The following is a 19,846-nucleotide window of genomic DNA, read 5'->3' on the forward strand; positions in this document are numbered from 1 at the left end:
CCGGTTACAGCAAAAGATAGTGTGCACTTCCTCACGTGAGCAGCACTTACTCTTGCTCACGTATCTCATGTATGTCTATGTGCTATTTTGACAGTTACTCGAAAAGATGATTTGCTACACATTAACTAAACCAAAGCAGGAGTTTGGCTGGTATCACTGAAGCAAACTAACTTTTTTCTTTTTTTTAATTAACCGAGGTACCAGGCTCTTACCTTCTGTTCCCTTGACATGAAAGCGCTTGTTGAGTTCGTCCAACTTGTTCTTCTCAAGAACAGAAAAAAGGAACAAGATTAGGATCGCTGGAGCATTCTGACATCTCGTTTTACTAGGCATCTAGCAAAACAAAACTATTGCTATAAAACACTGATCATTTTTTTTGGTTCCTGTTTTACAAAAAGCCATAATTGTTCCAAAACGGTACAAACACTTCACAGGAAGGATCTGGGAAATTCTTACAGGTCAAACCCTCTCAAAATAGATAAAATGGCTGCAACTTTACTGGGCAACTACTGCTAAGAGGGGAAGCATCAGCAGATTCTAAACACCTACCTTATCATCACATGTACATCCTATGTCAAAATCTGATGCAGAAGGTAGAGCAACAGGATAGAGTGGTTTAGCAACTTCATCTGGCACAGTCGGTTTATAAACATTGGCTCTCAGCAGGTGATTTAAACTGCCATGGGTGCCATTATTGGGAGCAGGCTTTAATCCAAGCAGATCTATGAAAACACCAAAGATGAATGATGGTTAGATTGCAAACATGTATGCAGCAGCATGTCTACTGAGTTAAGATATTTATTTTCAATACTGTTTACACCTTTCAATTACTGTTTACATGACATGTTAATGAATGCTTTAAATGTGATAAAAATGCTAACTTTTTTCCCAAATCATAAAATTGCAAACGCTCTCTGAATAGTATGGTGATCTTTATGACAAGAAGGTTGATTTGCATCAAGACACTGAAAATCAGTTTTATTATAACTACTCCTGCAGCTTCCAGTGCAAACCTACAGTAAATACGTTGACTTTACACCACCCACCCAGAACGTGGTGTTATTAGTCACCTGCTTTAGAGATAAGGGATAATTACCTTTTTGGTATTTCATGTTTGAAAAAAAGAAACTAAATAAGTGAATTACACCTTCAGCTAAAAAGTTTTGTTACCCTGGAAAATCAGTATTAAAGACAGGATCATAATGAATACCTGTATACCTCGTCAGATTCTGCTTCATGGCTACAGTAGGAGTGTAGAAAACATAATCATACCAGGAGATGCCACAGCAAACTAAGTCATGCCTCTGAGTTACTCCATGAGACATGCAGGTGCAGAAGCAGTCTCTGAACAGAAACCTCCTTCCTAGGCTGCCGAGGTGTGGACACCACGCGCTGTAGTGGTGTGTATTCGATCTCTGCCAAGCTGCACACATCAAAACTATGGTAACCTCCTTTATTGGCTAGTATAGCCAACTGAGGCTCCTGAGAAGTGCCTTCAGCCCTCCTGGCCGAAAGGCAAGTGCTTGGGAAAGGGGTACTGGGGAAGGGGCACTGGGAGGGAGTCAGTGCATGAGCTCCCAGGTGCCTAAATGAAGTCCTTTTAGCTAAAACAGCATGTTTCTCTTGCAATTTCTCAAACAGGTAACTTACCACACATGACGTTGTAAAGTTCAATATTTTCAAAAGGAGGTACTTTGGTCTTGTATTTGAATGTAGGACCATAACCTATAAAGACAGTCTTAAAAAAAAAAAAAAAAAAAGGAGAGACGAATACAAAAGAAGAACATTTAAAGACAGGTTTTTTTTTCAGTGAATACTTATATTTTAGATACCTACAATTTCTTCTGCCTTCAGTAATCCTCCCACAAAGTTTACTGCATTGCTCATACCTGCATGCTGTTTATCTTGTTGTCATAGCCATGGTCTCCATGGAAGAAACATTTTCCCGTTGGTTTCTTGTAAACATCCACAGCTTTCCTAAATTGAAAAATTATTAGAAAATTTCCTCAAAGGTGTAGGTATGGTGGCTGACCCGACAACGCACTTTGGGGGTAGGAAGAAGAAGGTGACAAGGCAGGGCATTGCTCGTCTTTCTCGAATAGCAGTAGTGGGGACTGCAGGCTCATCCAACAACTTCAGGGTTTCTCCCTCTGCTCCCACAGTAAGAGGATACGAACCTAAGAGCCAACTCTTACTCATAGATTACAACCTTAGCATCTATTTACTTATTTTCTCAGGCTTTCTCATTCATTTCCTACAGACTGCTGGTATTTTGGACCATACTCTTCCAATCCTCAAAAGGCCAACACAGGTTTCTAAGAAAGCACTTTTGTGGTGTTACAATGCTGCAAATGTCATACAATGCTATAAAGTGCTTTGACCTGTTTGCCTTCCACCCAATAAACAAAAATGGGGAACGGAAACAAAGCTGGAGGGAAAAGATATATTGTAATGAAGATATATAGCTGAGAAAATAAGTGCTGTATCATAGGAATGCTAATTATCAGCTTGTTACTGAGTATTTTTTTACAAAATGTGGAAAAATAAGTATTGTGTCATAGGAATTATAATTACCAGTTTATTCCAGAGTACTTTTTTACAGTTTTATGAGGGCCACACGCAGGCAATACTTGCAGTGGACCAGATTATCCTACAAGTTAATTTCTTCATCTGCAATAAAATGATGCTCAGGCAAAGTTTGATTTTGGCCTTATAAATAACTAGAGTTATAGAATTCAGGTCTGTAACTACCATTTTCCCAGCTGTTAATATACAATGATTTACAGTTGCGTTAACAAATTAATTATTGGTGAATGAGACTTCATAAAATCTAATAATAAATAAGCCAAAGAAAGTCTGATGCAATTAATATGAGATTACTAAATGTAAATCAACCTGGGCCATCCCATCAGTTCCAGTAAAGTTCTTAAAACTAAAACATTTATAGGCCTAAAATTCGGGAGTGTGATTCTTTGAAATGTACGTGATCCCTAGCCACAGAAACTGCATGGGGCAACTGGCCAGCCAGCTAGCGGAGTTATGCAAGCAAGCAATTGGGGTTTCTCATTCACTGCTTCAGCAGAGTGATCCTTGCATAATTCACAGAAAGATAAGCACAGATGTCAAAAGGCACTTACAACACACCGTGTGTTTGCCTGGCAGCTATATGGGCAAAAAACCCTACCGTAATTTAAAGCTCGTAACAGACTACCATGAGCCAAAAGCTGTGTCATCTTCCAAGAACCACTGAGTCAACTTTATGCATACAGACCCAGCTGGTCTCATACTGTAATGTACAACATGTGTCAAAAGATCAAAGCAAGAAAAAGAATATATATTAAACCAGAAAGGGGTGCACAATTCATAAGCAAAAGCTACTCCCTCTTCTGTTCAGTCTATACATATATGTGCCAACTTGGTTTGCCTCACTCAATTTTTAGCTAGGAATATTAAAAATTGTCCATTTTTTATAATTGGAAATTCAAAGCCATATGGGGAATAACAACCCAAACCAGCGTTTTCTTTGAGCTAAAGCATCCTGGTTTTCTATGCATTTGTTTTTCAACACAATTAGCCGCCAGCACTTTGATGGCCACCCTGTCATACCCTTCCACATGTTCTCAGGCATTCACCCACTCTGCCAATATCTCCGTTTTCTTGCCATTCACCCATTGCATACGCTCATGCTCTTGCTTCCTAACATCCCCATGTCACATATGCCTTCCCTTTCCTCCCATATTCCCTGTGTCTTGGTTGGAATAAGCTTGCACCTCATTAATAAAAGCTTATCAGCTCTTACACTTGAGCTAATCAGTCAAAAACCACACAGCTGCTTGAGGAAACCAATCTGGGTTTCTGCCCTCTATCCGGCTGCTGATTTGTCCAAACTTCAAAACAATTTTGTGTTCCGAGACACATCTCCCTGCACCAAATGTGACTGAACCTCACCAGGAGCTCAAAACTCTTCTTGCTCATGGGGTACAGGAGCGGGATGCTGCCAGACAGGGCAACCCCATGTTTCTCATTTTCTCAGGAAAAAAGAAAGGCTGAAAATCAGGATGGAAGCAAAAGCAAGAGTTTACCTTGCCACATGCCATTTGCGATCTACCAGTAAATGAACATCCTCGATTCTTCGGTTGTAAGCGTAGTGCAAGCGTTTAGGCAGGTGCTGTTTCAAGTAAGGCTTGAAGTGCTGGTCTGGCTTTCTACACTGAAAAATAAATGGTTACAAATGACACTGCCGTCAGTTAGCTTAGACAAGCATCAAACTTTGAACTACAGAAATCAAGCTGTTAAGGTCATTATTCATGATGTCTTGAAAACAATGTGTACGTCTAGAATAATTGGTCCAGCCCTTTCTGTGCAGTATTTACGTAAGACCAGAGCCCAGGGAGCCATTCAAAGATGTATTTGGAAAGCTTCATTCTCATGACAGTCTTTTTGAAAGCATCATGCAAAACATCACACTTACTTAGCTCACAGATGAAGAATTTTATTCTAACTGGACCAAAGCTTAAGTTTCAGAGGAAAGCTGAATACTCAAAGTACATCTCATTTGCAGATATATTTAAAGCCATCTGGTTACAAAATTTGATTTTTTTTTAAATCAGATTTTATTTTGAATACTTTTTTTCCATTAAAAGCAAGGTTATAGCTGAAGGGCATCAAATGAACTTTTTCAGCGTCTTCGAAGTGCTGGTAAAATATTTACCCTAAACGATTACTTTCCATTTCTGAAGGAATGAATAAATAGACTCAATTCAGGGAGTCAAGACGATCAGGGCGATTCTGGCTCTGCACTGCCCAAAAAGGTTATAAAAGCTACTACAGCAGCAAACAGTGGAATTTATGACAAACATTAATCTGTACTCATGAAGGGCACCATTTAACGCTCTTTATTCATGTTAATGGTTGGTTTTCCTGCCTAGAGAGTGAGGAGAGAATGCTGAATAATGCCCCAAATTAAGATGTGAAGAGAGCAGTGCAGTACGGACAGAGATACCTCCCAGTCCCAAATACTTACTGTAAGGTTGGCAACAATCACTTTAGGGTCATCTGTTAAGCAAAGAGAAAAAAAAAGGCAAAAATATAAGAGAGGAACAGTTTGCACAAGGAAACACGAGGTAATAATGTAATTTTACAGAAGCATTCATCTTAAAAGTTGGCTGATGATTACTAAATGTACATTGTATATATCAGATAAGATATCCTGAATATGAACTAAAGTTTAACTGTGTAGCCTTTACTTAGTGATATTTTAGTTGCTTAGGTAATGTTGCTCACTGTTTTATGATTTTGGCCTTAACTTAATATTTATTCTCTTTTCTGAAAACATATAATTTCAAGTCTTTCGACTGCCTTCCTCTAAAATAAAAAATCATCCCCAAACTCAAAGACTTTCCTTGAAAAATTTTGAAAGCACATTTGAATGCAACAATGCACTTCCTTAGAAGCAGTAAGAAAAACATGTAATATTTTTTGTGTATTTCAATATTTCATATATTTCATAGGCTACTACAGAGTAAGTGAAAAGCCACAGTAAAATATTCTGGATGTGTCTTTGGACTATTAAAGGGACATGCAAGATCTAGAAAGCCGAAAACCAGGAGCAGTCCGCGCTAACTCTGTCTTCTTGCAGAGGAAGCACTTTTCAGACCTGAGAGAAAAAACAGGCTAAGAGAAAATCTTCTGATTTAAAAATCTCCTGTTTAACTAATATTGTTTTGGTTGCTTAAGGCACAATATTGCTGAACTTGAAATGAGCCCTACTGAATCTCAAAACACAAGCTGCAGGCTTACCCGTCGCAAAGGTGTGTCTGCAGGCCCTGTGGCGGTGTTATGAACAGGAAAATGGAGGAGGAATAAAAAAGCTGCTAATTTGCCATTTAAGGAGACAAACCACAGTTCTAAAACTAAGGAATATGCTGCTTTGTTCTATGTTCAAACTGCTGATTTATAAGCAATCGTAAATATTCAAACTAGGAAGCTGTGGACAGAGGCCAAAGGAGGAAAATGGTATTGTGGGAAAACCACCAGTATGACTCAGAGGTCAGTCAGACAAAACGGTCTTTTTGGAAGATATTGCCATCCATCCTCCAAAGAAAGCTATTTTTTCTCAGCAAAGTGGGAATTCAAGGACTGAAAGATCTTAAAAAAATTCTTCTCAGAAGAACCGAAATGTAAGTTTTCAGTAAATCGTGAAGTGCAGGATTCAGTCTTTATGGTAGTCTAGTAAGTTGTATCAATGTATGTGCTACTTTCAACAGATCTTTACACACTCATCCCATATTCCTACAGCATAAATACCCATACAGCATAAATTATAGTAAAATAAATACATACACAAAACAGTATCTAAGACAGTTTTACCACATTCTTATGATTTCTGCTGCTATTCTAGAAATCTTCAATCTTCAAAGCCCAATTTTTTGTGAAATCTGCCTTCAGCCAAAATATGCCCCAAGTGTTATGAGGGGTCAGTTGTCTGTCCCAACTATCTGATCTTCCCCTCCGCAAAAAGTTATCAACCTTGCAGCACGTGCTGCAAAAAACATAGGTACTTATGGTCAGTTTGAGTTTCATAGTTTGCACGGTAGCTTAAACTGCTGGCAAAGCCAGGCTTGCCCTGGTACACTGAACCAGAGCAGCCATGGTGCTGGCACAAACCCCGTCCCGGTACTGCTGTCCCAGAAGCGGTAGTCCTTAGCGGAACAGTAGAGGCCAGCTGGATCTGTAATGCTTTAAATCCCAGGGTTAGCTTCACCGGAAGACTCCTGCTCGAACCCTGTGTGCTCTCATCAAAGATCAGCTAATCTCAAATGCTGTCAGGATGAATTTCTAACAGCACGGTACAAAAAAGCAGCAAGTTTTACTGTCAACATTGGCCCTGAATGCACACTCTGCAGCTCCCTTATATCCTTCAACTTCCCCGGCCTGTTGCTTTTTAGCAACCCTCTTCTCATCTGTGCCAAAAGTTTGAAGCAGCTACTGAATTCAAAATTAACAATTCACTTTTTTTCCATTAGCTCAGAAAAGGTACCAGATGCTTTTTTTTTAATATCCAATCCATGCAGTGCTGAGGTCCCTCAAGTCTCATTTTCATTGACAGAGGGGAGAAGTGAGTGAATAAACTCATGACATATATGCTGCCATGTGCAACTAGCTTCAAGAGTTCCCACTTCTTGCCATAAAAGGGTGGGTTTCAACCCAGAACATTTCAGCCATCCACTTCACACAGCTATGCCATTGTGGGATCTGTCAGCTCCAGACTGGGAAGGGAGCGAGCAGCCGGTCTTTAGTGGGCTTCCCTCTGAACGTCCCGCCAACACAGTGTGAACTGACACCCTGCCTACAATGTCTGCCCAAGGAAGGCACAGAGTCTAGTTCTCAGGACATAAGGGGTGCAATTAAATTAACTTACATTTTAGGTTATTGCTAGACCTAGGGCGAATTCGCCCTAAAGATCCAGGCAGCAAAATGATATCTTCCACATTAGTCAGATAGTTGCTTAAAAATTCAGTTCTTTCACAAGTAGTGTCTTCCATCCCTGCAGAAGGAAAATGCAAATTTAATCCAGCTTGAAAATAAACGTATTTTCCAAAACAGCACAGAGAGAGGCCCCAAACAGCTTATGTATTCTTTTCTTTTGTATGACAAATCATATTCTTGTTCTTTTGAACATCAGACACTGGTAAGAGGTGAACTAGGGGTGATTTTAGCACTTGCCTACGCAAGAGAAATGCCAGTCTCAACCTCATAGAAGCAGTCTCCACATATACCATGTGCGCACTGACACAGCTCCAAACTAAGCTCATGGAAAAATCAAAGTCTCTTTCTAGTTTAGTGCACTACTTTGGGATTATCTTTTTTAAACAAAGGATTTTAAGAGAAGTCACACACAAAAGATATTGTCTGCTGGTGGTCTTTCTAAGGCAGCCACAGATAAACAATTCTCTCCTACAGCCGTTTGTGGCGGGGAGGAATGTATTGCCAGTCACAGACGGTTTCTCAGCACAAAACTGCTTCCCCTGGAAATCCTTCCTGTCCCTTACCCTTCTCTCCACACAGCCAGAAAGAAGGCATGTTCCATTTTATTGCTAATGTAGCAGTTGTTGTGAGACTTCCGTGAACAAAGATCTAAACAGACAGGACCTTTGGTAGCATCATTAAAAAGTTATGCAAAAACATGTTTATTTCAAACATGGTCACATTTTTCTTTAGTAAAACTTTTTTTTTTCTTTTTGTCTTTGCTAGTATTTACTATTTCTTCTATTGTAAAGTTCCTTCCTATGTCTGAAAGAATGAGACCTACCAAATAGTATCTCTGCTTTTGGGTGACTCTCCATCTGACCCAGAAATATCTTTTAACCATTTTCCTCCTTCCTTCAGGCTTGAGGGTAGGTTGGCTCTGCAGAGGGATCTGGACAGGCTGGACTGATGGGCTGAAGCCAGTGGTATGAGGTTCAACAAGGCCAAGTGCCACGTCCTGCACTTGGGTCACAACAACCCCATGCAGTACTACTGGACTGGGGCAGGGTGGCTCAAAAGCTGCCCGGCAGAAAAGGACCTGGGGGTGTTGGTGGACAGCCAGCTGAATGTGAGCCAGCAGTGTGCCCAGGTGGGCCAAGAAGGCCAACAGCATCCTGGCCTGTATCAGGAAGAGTGTGGTGAGCAGGACTAGGGAAGTGATCAACCCCCTGTACTCAGCACAGGTGAGGCCCCACCTCGAGTACTGTGTTCAGTTTTGGGCCCCTCATTACAAGAAGAACACTGAGGTGTTGGAGCGTGTCCAGAGAAGGGCTACAAAGCTGTTGAGGGGTCTGGAGGACAAATCTTATGAGGAATGACTGAGGAAACTGGGGTTGTTTAGCCTGGAGAAGAGGAGGCTGAGGGGAGACCTTATCACCCTCTACAACTACCTGAAAGGAGGTTGTAGAGAGGTGGGGGCTCACCTCTTCTCCCTGCTGACAAGTGATAGGATGAGAGGAAATGGAATGGGTTTTAGTTATGTCAGATGAGGTTTAGATTGGATATTAGGAAACATTTTTTCACTGAAAGGGTTATTAAACATTGGAATAGGCTGCCTGGGGAGGTGGTCGATTCGCCATCCCTGGAGGTGTTTAAAAAAAGGGTAGATGTGGTACTTAGGGCCATGGTTTAGAAGCAATTTTTGTCAGGGTAGGTTAATGGTTGGACTTGATGATCTTAAAGGTCTCTTCCAACTTCAGCAATTCTATGATTCTATGATTCATTATTTTGATGACATTTTCCATCCAAGCTGGACACAGTCCCTTACAGATATTCCAGTCTTTCTCCTAGTAGGATAACTTGACCCACTAATTCCATGGAAATGTTTCGCTCTAAAGTCCAACTCCTTTCCTCATGAAATGGAGAACATTGCTACTAAATTGTTTCCTTTCATAAAAGCTGCCAAAAGGATCACTATAGGCACATTATAGCTTTCCAATACACGCAAGGAGAGATGCACTTGGATGTGATATCCAAAATGCCAAGCTTAGAAAAACTCTAAGTAGAGCTGTAAATTCCCAGATCACTATTATGAAAGAGAAGTGTTGTCCAATGATAATTAACAGGCAAGCTGAGTGGCCAGCCTGCACCGACTGGCTGGTTTGGGGGATTTAAACTACCAGAAAAAAATCAGCACAAAAAGTATCTTAGATGGAACTTTCATTTAAGCCACTTCTTATTATATGCACAGCTACACTGCTCAAACACTTATATACTGATAAAGAATACTGCTTATTTTACCATGATCACCAACAAAGATGACATTGACGCATCGATGCAGTTTCAACTGTTTCAGTCCGTCCATTAGTTGTCCTACTGTCTTGTCAATCTCTCTGAGGGGATTCACCATCATCTGTGTAAATATGCAGAAAGGAAAAAAGTTAATTCTGTCATTGCAATGTTCCCCCTTCTTCTACAAATGGAGGTCCTTTGGCAAAACTCTCATAGGGTAACCATCCAGGTCAAGAGGCAAAGCCTTGGCTGAGCTGTTACACCTACAATTGTCGTCCCATTTCCTTCCCTATATCCACGCTGTGATTTCACCATGAGAAAGCCCTGCTGAGATGCTGACACGAGACAGCAAGAGATCTTTATAGCTGATCCAAGGCCTGCCATGGACACATGTACATTTGTAAAACAAAGTATAGGTATTAGAAAAATGCACGTGATTTTGGAGTTCAGTTCCTTATAGATAAATAGCAGTACTTTTAAAAGGCTATTTTACATGAATGGTTTAGTCAAAACATGAACATGAAACAAAGCTTTGGACTTGGGATTCATATGCCAAGTCACTTAACGAAATTCACTTCAAAGGACATCTGATACCAGGATGACAACATGCAAGTCACTTGAGTAGCATATGGGGCTGGGAGGGAGTGTTCTTCAGCTTCAAAGCCAAGAGTTTCCAACATCTCAGATGACAGTTTTGGCAAAATTGTCAGCAGGCTCCAGAAGGCATGGATACAGTACTGTGATTTCTTCATTTAAGTTTCTTTTTCATTAAGAAATGAAACAGAAAACACCAAGACATGTTCACAGGATTGTGTTTTCAGCTATAAGAAAATGAAATGTATTTTACCAGATGGCACAGAGAAGGGAATGTTTCAAAGTAAGATGCTAGGCAGAGGACTCAGATTTTGTTTTGGTTTTGAGAAGAAAACATTTCTTGTCACTATATGCCAACTTCCTCCTTGTTTGTCTGTTTGATTTGGCTGGTCCAAGTATCCGCAACAAAACATCCTCCCAGTCACAAACAGAATACTAAGAAATTTTGGATGAGAAAAAACTAGATTTTGGCAGAATTTTCAGAGAAGAAAAAATAAACACCACGTTAGCGTGACCCAGAAAGAGACGGTTCAGAAATTGTCCCTCTGCCCGAGTCATTAAGGGATGAATGTTAAACGAGTCTGATGGGTTATAAGATGAGACAGGAAATGTCATCTCCCATGTGGCACTATAAATACATGGAGAAGCAGCTCATGAGAGGTGGAATCACGGTGGGAAACAGGAGGAACAGTTTCTGCAACATATGGAAGTGGTTCAGGCAAAGGCTGAAATTTCGAAATATTTTAATTCAGGAAAGCCTAAGTAGTCAGCTTTGTTAAAACTGTGAAACATTTTGAGTTTAGAAAAGAAGAAAATTGTCTGTTTCAGCATTGTTCCACTCTCAAATACAAAGAATTTTTTTAACGAGTAGGAATTCCATTTTTATGAAACTCTATTTGTATAACATCAATCACTAAGGAAATACAGTTTTTACTCAGAATCCAAAGCTTATTCAAGGCAGCTGGAAATCCAGATGGATTTCCCATTAATGTTTACCTTTGTCAGCAGGCTTGAGGCTTCTTTTAAAAAATAATAATAATTTTTAAAAAAAGCAACAATACTTCCAGAGATTTCAAAGATTTCAAGTTATAGTAATTTTGTTTAGCTACCTTCTTCACCAATTTAATCTGTAAACCTGCAAAGACATTTCTGAAACTGTAAGAAAGTCAATGTAAATGAAAAATCCTGTTTTTAAAAGAAACAACTCACATGGAAAACCACAAAAAAACCCTCTGCAACTTTGCAGTTTTCACTGCTTGACTGTGTTCAAAGCAGCTCTTTCTAGCCCTTACTGGTATTTCTTCATCTCATTGGAATTTTTCTTCATCTCTCTTCAATTTTTAAATTCAGCTGTCTTTTATTATTCTATACAATGTTCAAGTTTTTCCCCATATAGTCTTTGCAGCCTAAGGCTGGCTGTAGGTGGCATATTCAGGCAAGGATTTTTTGTGTGGACATGCTGCTCTTACAGCTCATGTTCTTTCCCAGACGCAACTTCCAAAGAATTATTGGTAAACAAATAAAACTCTTTCATATACCTTTCTTCACCTAATATGCTGATATCAAGACTTTGGAAGGCTGTACAGAAACATTTTATCTTTCAAGATATATGGATCTCTAAGATAGTGCTATAAGAAGGAGTTGGTACTACTGAGAAAGCATTGAGAATGGGATCCAAGACATACAGACCACAATTGGATTCTCTCCTGAGTTTCCCTGTAGAAGAAAGAAAGACTTTAGATCCACTTGCAGATATGATGGGAACTCTTGTGTAATATTAGGATGTTCTTTCTGAAATAATAGAGATAAATTTTCACAGTTGACTTATCAGGACAAAGCCTTAAGGGATAGGTTTGGATGACCTTTTCATCCAGATAAAGAAAGGAAGAATAAAAAAAAGAAAGAATCACATATGCTCATGTCAGTAGGAATGTTACAAGCTACCTACTATACTTCATGCCAGAATGGTATAACTTGGAATGGCAAATTAATGACTAAAAGTGATATTGTTCATACTAGTTATCAGTTCTCCTCTCAGGTAAATCTGTCCTAAAAGTTCTCTGGAAAATTCCTGTTTTCTTATACCTGATAATTTTTTTGCATGTCCCTGTCTGCCACGTCTTTACACTTAAAGAATCGGTCTCAAAATAACTTTTTTGAGTTGAATCATGCAACAAATCAAAAAACACACCCGCAAAAAAGCTATTGAGAAGAGTGTTTATAGCCTCTTGCAGGATACAAGGAGTGTCAAGGTTTTGTTTAAAGCCTAAAGGAGAAATATTTAGGTTGTTTATTTGAAGAAGTTTTGAATTATTTAGTTAAATTTCTGAAACAAAAATAATACTGAAGTGGTCTATAACCCCTCCTAGTGTGTTAGTTAGCGCCAGGTGGAGAAAGACAGTGCTCTAAGGGATACCCTTTCCTCCGCTTGCACCTATTCCTTGTAAAGCAATTTCTATTTGATGTTTATCTTGTGAAAACAGACTGCACCACTTCTATTGCAAATACAGCATTCAGAAATCATGCAATCAAGAATCCTCTACCCTCTAAAGTCACAAACTGGCTTTAAAATTTTATTTTTTTTTTACAACTTTTTTAAGTTTTTTCCCTTTTAGAGTTTATGAGTCACATTTTCAGGACTTTTCCACAACCACACTGACTAGACACAGAATCTCAAATAATCACCAGTCTCCCAAGCACTGGGAAGTTAAGGAGGCTACAACATATTGCAGAATTTTTAATGGCTCAGAAGGGTTAGCAACACTGGTAGTGTCTTCTCAGGCATTTATCTGGCATGGCCTCCAGCTGATGGCTGGATTTAAAAATATAAAGAGAGTATAAAGATGACTTTCCTTAATGCAAACAGAGTCTGAAACAAGAAACACATAGCTCCCAGAAGACTAGGTCTGGTTTGGCTGCTTTCCTTTGGGTCCTTCAGTACATTTATAGAAGTTTTGTCTGCAAAATCCCAACCTGAAGCATGGACTGAACTCCCAAGTTGAAAAAAATAAAGCTACAGTCGTGCCTAAAAAGTGGCACTTCCATCATAAAATTTTGGAACATATGTAAACTTACTTTCTTCCGACGAGCTTCCGCAGCATATTGATCCACTCTATGTACTTTTCTTCTTCTTTTCTTTGGAGTTGCAACTGGTCTTTCCTGTCTCCTCTTAGGAGGAAGCTTTCTCTTAGGTCTCTTGGGCGCAGTAAGAGGGGAGCCATAACTACTCTCCTGTACTGGCGGGGAGAGATGTCTGGACTCAGAAAAAAAGCCTGTCTCGACTCACATCAGATAGTAATGCTACCTGTGCCAGCTAATTCTGGATTATAAATACTGTGGCCTTTTCAAAAATTTAGGCATTTGGACAATTTAGGATCTGTCTCTCCTTAAGGAGGAATCCACCAATTGTACTGAAAGCAGAACAGCAGTTACGAGAGCGGACAGCATAAAAGCAAATGAAATTGGTGTTTCAGAAGATAGGTGGGGCTTCTGGTTTTGAAAATATATAGCTATGTGGGGCTTTTTATTGCTCAAATATTAATCCATTAATATTACCAAAATTTAAGTAAACTTCATTTCAATTTAAGTAAAGGTCATTGAATGCAACCTAAGGAGTGTCCGGGGTAGAGCGCTGGTGGAAACGCAACATTTCACTTGGATGATGGTTCAGGTAGAGCCTGCCCAGTCCAAATGGCTTTCTGCAATGTTTCCCACATACGCTTCTTGGCTGAATCAGTGACACTAGATACCCTCATCAGTATCATTAGCAGGTGCCACCATCGTGTGCCTGGCCATGCACCCCACTGAAACCACCAGAACCCCAGTAGCCACTATAGGGGGACTGCAGGTCTGCAGCACAGAGCTACAAAGGTGAGACTCGATTAGCATGGAGCTTGTACCCTTCAAATCAGCTAGGCAAGGCGTATTTATTAGTGGCAGTGCATCAGAGAGCTGCACTGCTGCCTGCCTTATTACCAGCTTTATGGGCAATTTGATAATTTAATTTCCTAGCACTTTCAGTATGGTGTCTTATTAGGTAAAATTATTGTCCATAAATCCACAAATACTACCTGAGGTGGACTTACAGATGGGGAAAAAAAAAAAATTAAGGCATAACTGGAAAAACTACTATCCCATTAATCGGCTTGCTCATAATGTTAAACTGTACCACTCTCATTGACTTTACCACAAGTTGCAGGCTCTCGGCACTGCCGGGGATTGCGTGTGAAGCCGTGGCAATGATGCCTACCAGGAGGCAGTAACTACGCTAAGCTGCGTATAACGGAGCACGTTGAGCGGGCTTGGGAAGAGTCAGAGATTTATGATGATATTTTACTTCTATGTACTTAGGCAGCTTCTCACAGTTGTTCAGTTACAGAGCTATGTAAACAGGGAAGGGAAGGAAGGGGATGTTACCATCTGCCATGCTGTTTCATTGCTTCCAAGGCAAGCAGCTGGAAAGAAGATTCTAGTCCAGTCTCATTCGTCTCTCTCCAGAAAGGCATTTTAATAAAGCAGCACCAGAGTTTTCTGTTTTTAAAACGCTTCAAGCTTTGTGCAGTCCTGATGAGAGGAGCGGCAGGGAAAGGAAGGATTCTCGTTTTACTGTCTCTGAATCGGCTCAGACAGAGCTCCACAATGCCAGAAACACGCGAGCGCAGGAGACCCAGGTCTGAACACTGAAAACGGCCGTCTCAAGACAGCATGTTAGAGGAGCAGCAGGAATGGCTTAGCGATGCCAGATTTCGATGTGTTTTAGAGCTCTTATGGTAGTATGTTTCTACAATATTTTATTTAAAAAAAAAAAAAAAGTTAGCTAGGAGAAAAAAAAAAAAAAGCCAAGTTCTTATTAACCAGCCAAATCTTAGCCTTGCTTGAGAAGAGTCAGAACAGAGTTATGGAGGAGGGAAACAAATCCCTCCCCACTTACAGAAGGGAACTGTAACATCACAAGGGTAACTAGCCAGCCAAAGCTCTGCTTCTTGACCCGGACGGACCAACCTACCAGAGTTCAACTGCAGAAGCACAGAGGGAAAGAAAAAAAAAATGCAGAAGTAAATCAAGAGCAAGCACATATTTGATAACTCCCGTAACTACTCCTGGAAACATAACGGTACCCACTGAAATACTTCCTAAGAACTTTGTTCATGTCCCACAAAAAAATCCAACAAACCCAAAGCCAAAAAAAACCCCAAACCTAGACAAACGACTCATTTACACTTAAATTCATAATGTTAGAGGACATGTAAAGGTACGCTAGTGGACACTGGCTGTCGTCTGTATTCCATTTATATCAACAACACTGGCAATGCACCAGTAAAGTTTAAGTGCATCTAGGTCCCTCTATTTCTAGCTTTTAAGACACTCTGCACATCGGCTGTTGAGCATGTCCTGTGAAGCTCTGTTGTCTGCTTAAGTCTGAAAGCTGAAAATTATCAGTAATGGATGCCATTAGACCTTTAAGATTATACATTTAAAATATTATTTGGTATAATAAGCTCTAGCAAACATTCATTTTACTCTAACGGATATTTGTAAGATTTTGAGATTTTTGAGGTGTAAAACTATTGCTCAAGCTACTAAACGCAGCAAGAAAAACTTAGCATAAAATCTTCTTCAAATGAAGAAATTAGCAGCCCATCTTAAATATAACACAGAATTGTTAAGAGCTTGTGTTGAGACATTATTGTTTGGCTGATCCGCCTTCGCATGAAGAAAAATAAAGTGGCTAGTACTACTCCAACTGTCTAACTGCTGCCAGCTGTATACAAGAAAAGAATGATTTCACGGGGAGGTCTTGCTCTCCCTATCGAGGAAGCAGCAGAAAGGGATCCCTTTGAGGACTCTCATCCCAGCTGATTTATGTAAATTTCATAGCTCCTAAAAATTATATTGAAAACAGTGTCAAGAGAAACAATATAAAATACTTCCTAGCTTTTCTATCCTGAAACCAAGCCCCTACCAAATCTCAGTATCTGTATACTTACACAGCTGTATTCATTTATTTAAATTTCCATTCACAAACTTGTGGCCACTGAACTGCAAACTCATACGTTCTCATCTGCTAACTCGTCTGTTCTCAATTTGCTAAAAATCAATTTCAGGCTCTTCTTGTGTTTAACACAAATGGCATAAACCAATTTATTTGTAAAACTTTAATAAGCTATTAATTCACACTTATGCAGAGCCTAAGATTTGCCTTGCAATTAGAGGTCAACCTTCAGATAATCATCCAGAAGAACCCCCAAACAATAAGAGCCTTTGGGGGCTTTTTGCTTTTATGATGACTTTTCCTCTGATGATATAATTACACTTCATTTTTTATACATAATTAACCCAAAAGTAGATTACCACATTGGATGCTAAACTGGTTTGTTAAAGACTACAATTTAAAGAACAATTTCAATGTCATCATTTCACATTCTCATGGAAATAACCCCACAACTCTGTTCAGAAGGAAGGGGTTGTCTACAGATAAATAAAATTAGAGTTGTCAGTCATAAGCCACACATAATATTTGTAACACTCCAATAAGAGGAACTACAAAGCATCATTCGGTAATATATCCTTGAATCAGAGAGCTCTCGTTACCGATACACTGCTTGACCAAGCCAGACATTCCTGCTCTGGGACAAATGACAACACGGAGACATATCAATGCCTGTCAATTTAGCAAGAGTGTTGGTAGATTTTAACCACCTGTAATCCAGAAAAAGTGCTATTTCTTCCTATCCAGTACGATGTTTCAGTGCTGGTTTGGAATAATTCCTCACACCCGCTGCTCTGGGACCGTGGCTCAAAGTGCTCCAACAGTGATGCTACCCACAGCAAGTTCATAACCTCTGCAAACTTATTTAAACAGCCCAAATAACTCAAACATATTAAAAGATTAATCCTGCTTCTCTTTTCTCTCTCCTCCACTAGACAACAGCTATCAGATGTATACTAAGCATAAGAAACTACTACTAGGTACCTGGCTGCTCAGGGAGATTTATATTACCTTCCAAAGGTATCTGATACACTCCTCAGTTTTTCAAGATTTGCAAACATTTTTTTACTCTTTAAAAAGCACGTATGAAAACTCTTAAAGTCTTGTGACGGCAATCTGCAGGCATACGGTTGCACTGAAACTAAGGGACCTTTAGATATCAAGAGATCATCTGAGATGCTAGATCCCCAGCCACCCGAAGCAGTAGGATATTTGGGTGCAGAATTTCCTTTCCTTCCGCACAAATCCCAGACAAGTGCATAGTCTTTAAACTCGTGTCACCTGGACAGCGTTGGAAGGGAAGCGGTACTCGGCAGTCCCAGCCACCTACGCAAAGCTCAAACAAGGGGTTAACTACTGCAGTGTTTTGCACATAATTTTTCATTAAAATACCTTATGGTGCTTCAAAACTTTTTCCAAGCTCAGCAGTGCAGTCCTGAGGGAACAGTACTGGCAGAGCTTTCTGAACCCCTGTAGGGCCGATATGAAACTGGAAATAGCAGCTTTTTACAGTTCACGACAGACTAGAGTTATTACTTTGGCTACTGCAGGCTGTCAGCTTTAAACAAAGCTTTTTCTTCTCTGCATTTTTCCTCAATACTTTCTGCATTATATTTTTATCACTTTTAAGACAGATAAATTATTTGAGGACAGTTAAATTTTACTGTTGCACCCAAATATACTCCTGTCCTTGCCAAACAAATCTTTCCATTTGCATTACTATATCACACAGTGAAATAGGCTCCTGAAAGGCACAGGCAGTTCATTGTCTGAGAAGCGAATCTCACATGATAAATCCTTAAGACAATAAAGTTGCTTTCTCTGGCAGCGGGGAAGCATTCTGCAGAAACGGGTGAAAAAAAGTTGCTAAAAATGTTACTCCTGAGCAGTAGCAATTATTCCAAAAATGTGTTTGAGCCACGTGCTTTTTCTGCAGAAGAAAATCTATACTAACCTCTGAGTTGAAAGGACCATATCTGTGGCCAGCAGCATCTGGTTGTTCAGAGTAGAAAGCATAAACATAAGGCCTGAAAGAAAGAAAGGTCTTGTTCAGGATAGCTTTCCTTCGACAACAACAAAAACACCCAGACCTGTTAGGTCAAGTGAAATCAAGTCAACTTTCCAATGAGAGTTGGCTTTATGGAAAAAGAACCGTTTCTCCATCATGTTTCCATGGTATGATTAAGCAATTAGTTGTTCTACAGTTTTATTAAATCCAAGAACACATGCAGGGAGGCGCATGGGGTACCATCTGAGGACACATGCTCTTTCTAAGTCTGGTAGGAGGGATCACACGGCAGCTCGCCTGAGCTTTGCAGCCAGCAGCGTGTGGGAACTTGTGTACTAAAATTTAATAACTTGTGTACTCATAATTAAAATGTTAGCATTTTCCCAGTCCTCGGGGTCCAGTTCTGCCCCTGCCATTGGCTGTAAGGTTGTTAAACCATATTAGACTCAGTAGGATAAGAACAATCCAAGTTAATCCATGTAACTAAATGCTTCTTGATAAGAAATAAACTCATACCATGCAGTTATTGAGAATAATCAAAATGCTGATGGTTAAAAGCCGAGATTAAAAATAAAAACCCAAAACAAACCAAACACAACCCCCCAGCTAATACTTATATCAGTGATAGCACGTAACAGACAAAAACAACTTTCAGAATTAAATTTCGCCCTGCTCTTCCAGCTACTTTTAGGGAGAAAACAAGCTAGCAGTTACCCAGCACCAGGTGACAATAAGTGAATTACCTTTCATTGTCTGGAAGTGTTAGCCACTGCAGTATTGTTAATATTCTGCGCTCATGGGGGATGACACTGGACCACAAAATATAAAAAAATATAACTTGTTATCACAGAATACAAAAAGCATCAACAAAGCCTTGCTATGAACTTATTCCAGCACGATTAAAATCAATCATAATTACATCATTTGCTTTTAGTATGCTGTATCTTCTTTCTTGCTTAATACTAATTCTTGTTTTGCGAACAGAATCACTTCAGATCTCCTGGACGTCCATGTACTCCAAAAGAAAGATGATCAAAAGTTTGTAACTGGAGTGAGAACTCAAGGCAGTAAATCTAATTGTTCTAAGTAAAATTAGTAAAGATCCATTCTGGTAGCTTTAACCCAGATGAACCTTTTTTATACACAATAGTGCTGCCATTGGGTAGCTGGTATGAGTAAAATCCATCAGATTGCTCACATCAGTATGACATTAAATTACCATTCTGTTCTCGTGGCTTTGAAGACACTGGAAACGTTCCCATTGACTTAATAGTAGCCAAACTGAGGGTTAGGCTGGTGTAAATCAAGGCAGAGCCATCCGAAACACCAGGCGATCAGCACAGTGACTTGCACAACTTTGATAGCTTCTCACTCTGCAGAACAGACTCATCCCGTTTCACTGTTTGTATCCTGAGGCTTCTCGCTTGGCTGCTAAGGCCAAGTTCATGCTATGAGAATGACTAACTTACAAACCGCTGTTAAACTTCCGAATATCT

The 19,846-nt window shown here is 39.8% G+C and overlaps 1 protein-coding gene across 1 annotated transcript in view; it reads right to left on the reverse strand.

Annotated features, from left to right (window-relative positions):
* Window positions 1-19,846, reverse strand: part of ENPP2 (ectonucleotide pyrophosphatase/phosphodiesterase 2) — a gene marked incomplete at its 5' end in the record, with an annotated part of 60,437 nt that overhangs the window by 13,191 nt on the left and 27,400 nt on the right. The window contains 10 exons of the mRNA XM_082499432.1: window positions 213-261; window positions 550-722; window positions 1,651-1,738; window positions 1,890-1,977; window positions 4,083-4,210; window positions 5,024-5,055; window positions 7,421-7,546; window positions 9,769-9,880; window positions 18,297-18,369; window positions 19,094-19,159. Coding sequence (XP_082355558.1) covers window positions 213-261; window positions 550-722; window positions 1,651-1,738; window positions 1,890-1,977; window positions 4,083-4,210; window positions 5,024-5,055; window positions 7,421-7,546; window positions 9,769-9,880; window positions 18,297-18,369; window positions 19,094-19,159 — 935 coding nt within the window. The remainder of the gene's footprint in view (window positions 1-212; window positions 262-549; window positions 723-1,650; window positions 1,739-1,889; window positions 1,978-4,082; window positions 4,211-5,023; window positions 5,056-7,420; window positions 7,547-9,768; window positions 9,881-18,296; window positions 18,370-19,093; window positions 19,160-19,846) is intronic.

The sequence above is a fragment of the Vanellus vanellus genome (assembly GCF_965231255.1).
Source record: "Vanellus vanellus genome assembly, chromosome: 2".
NCBI lineage: Eukaryota > Metazoa > Chordata > Aves > Charadriiformes > Charadriidae > Vanellus > Vanellus vanellus.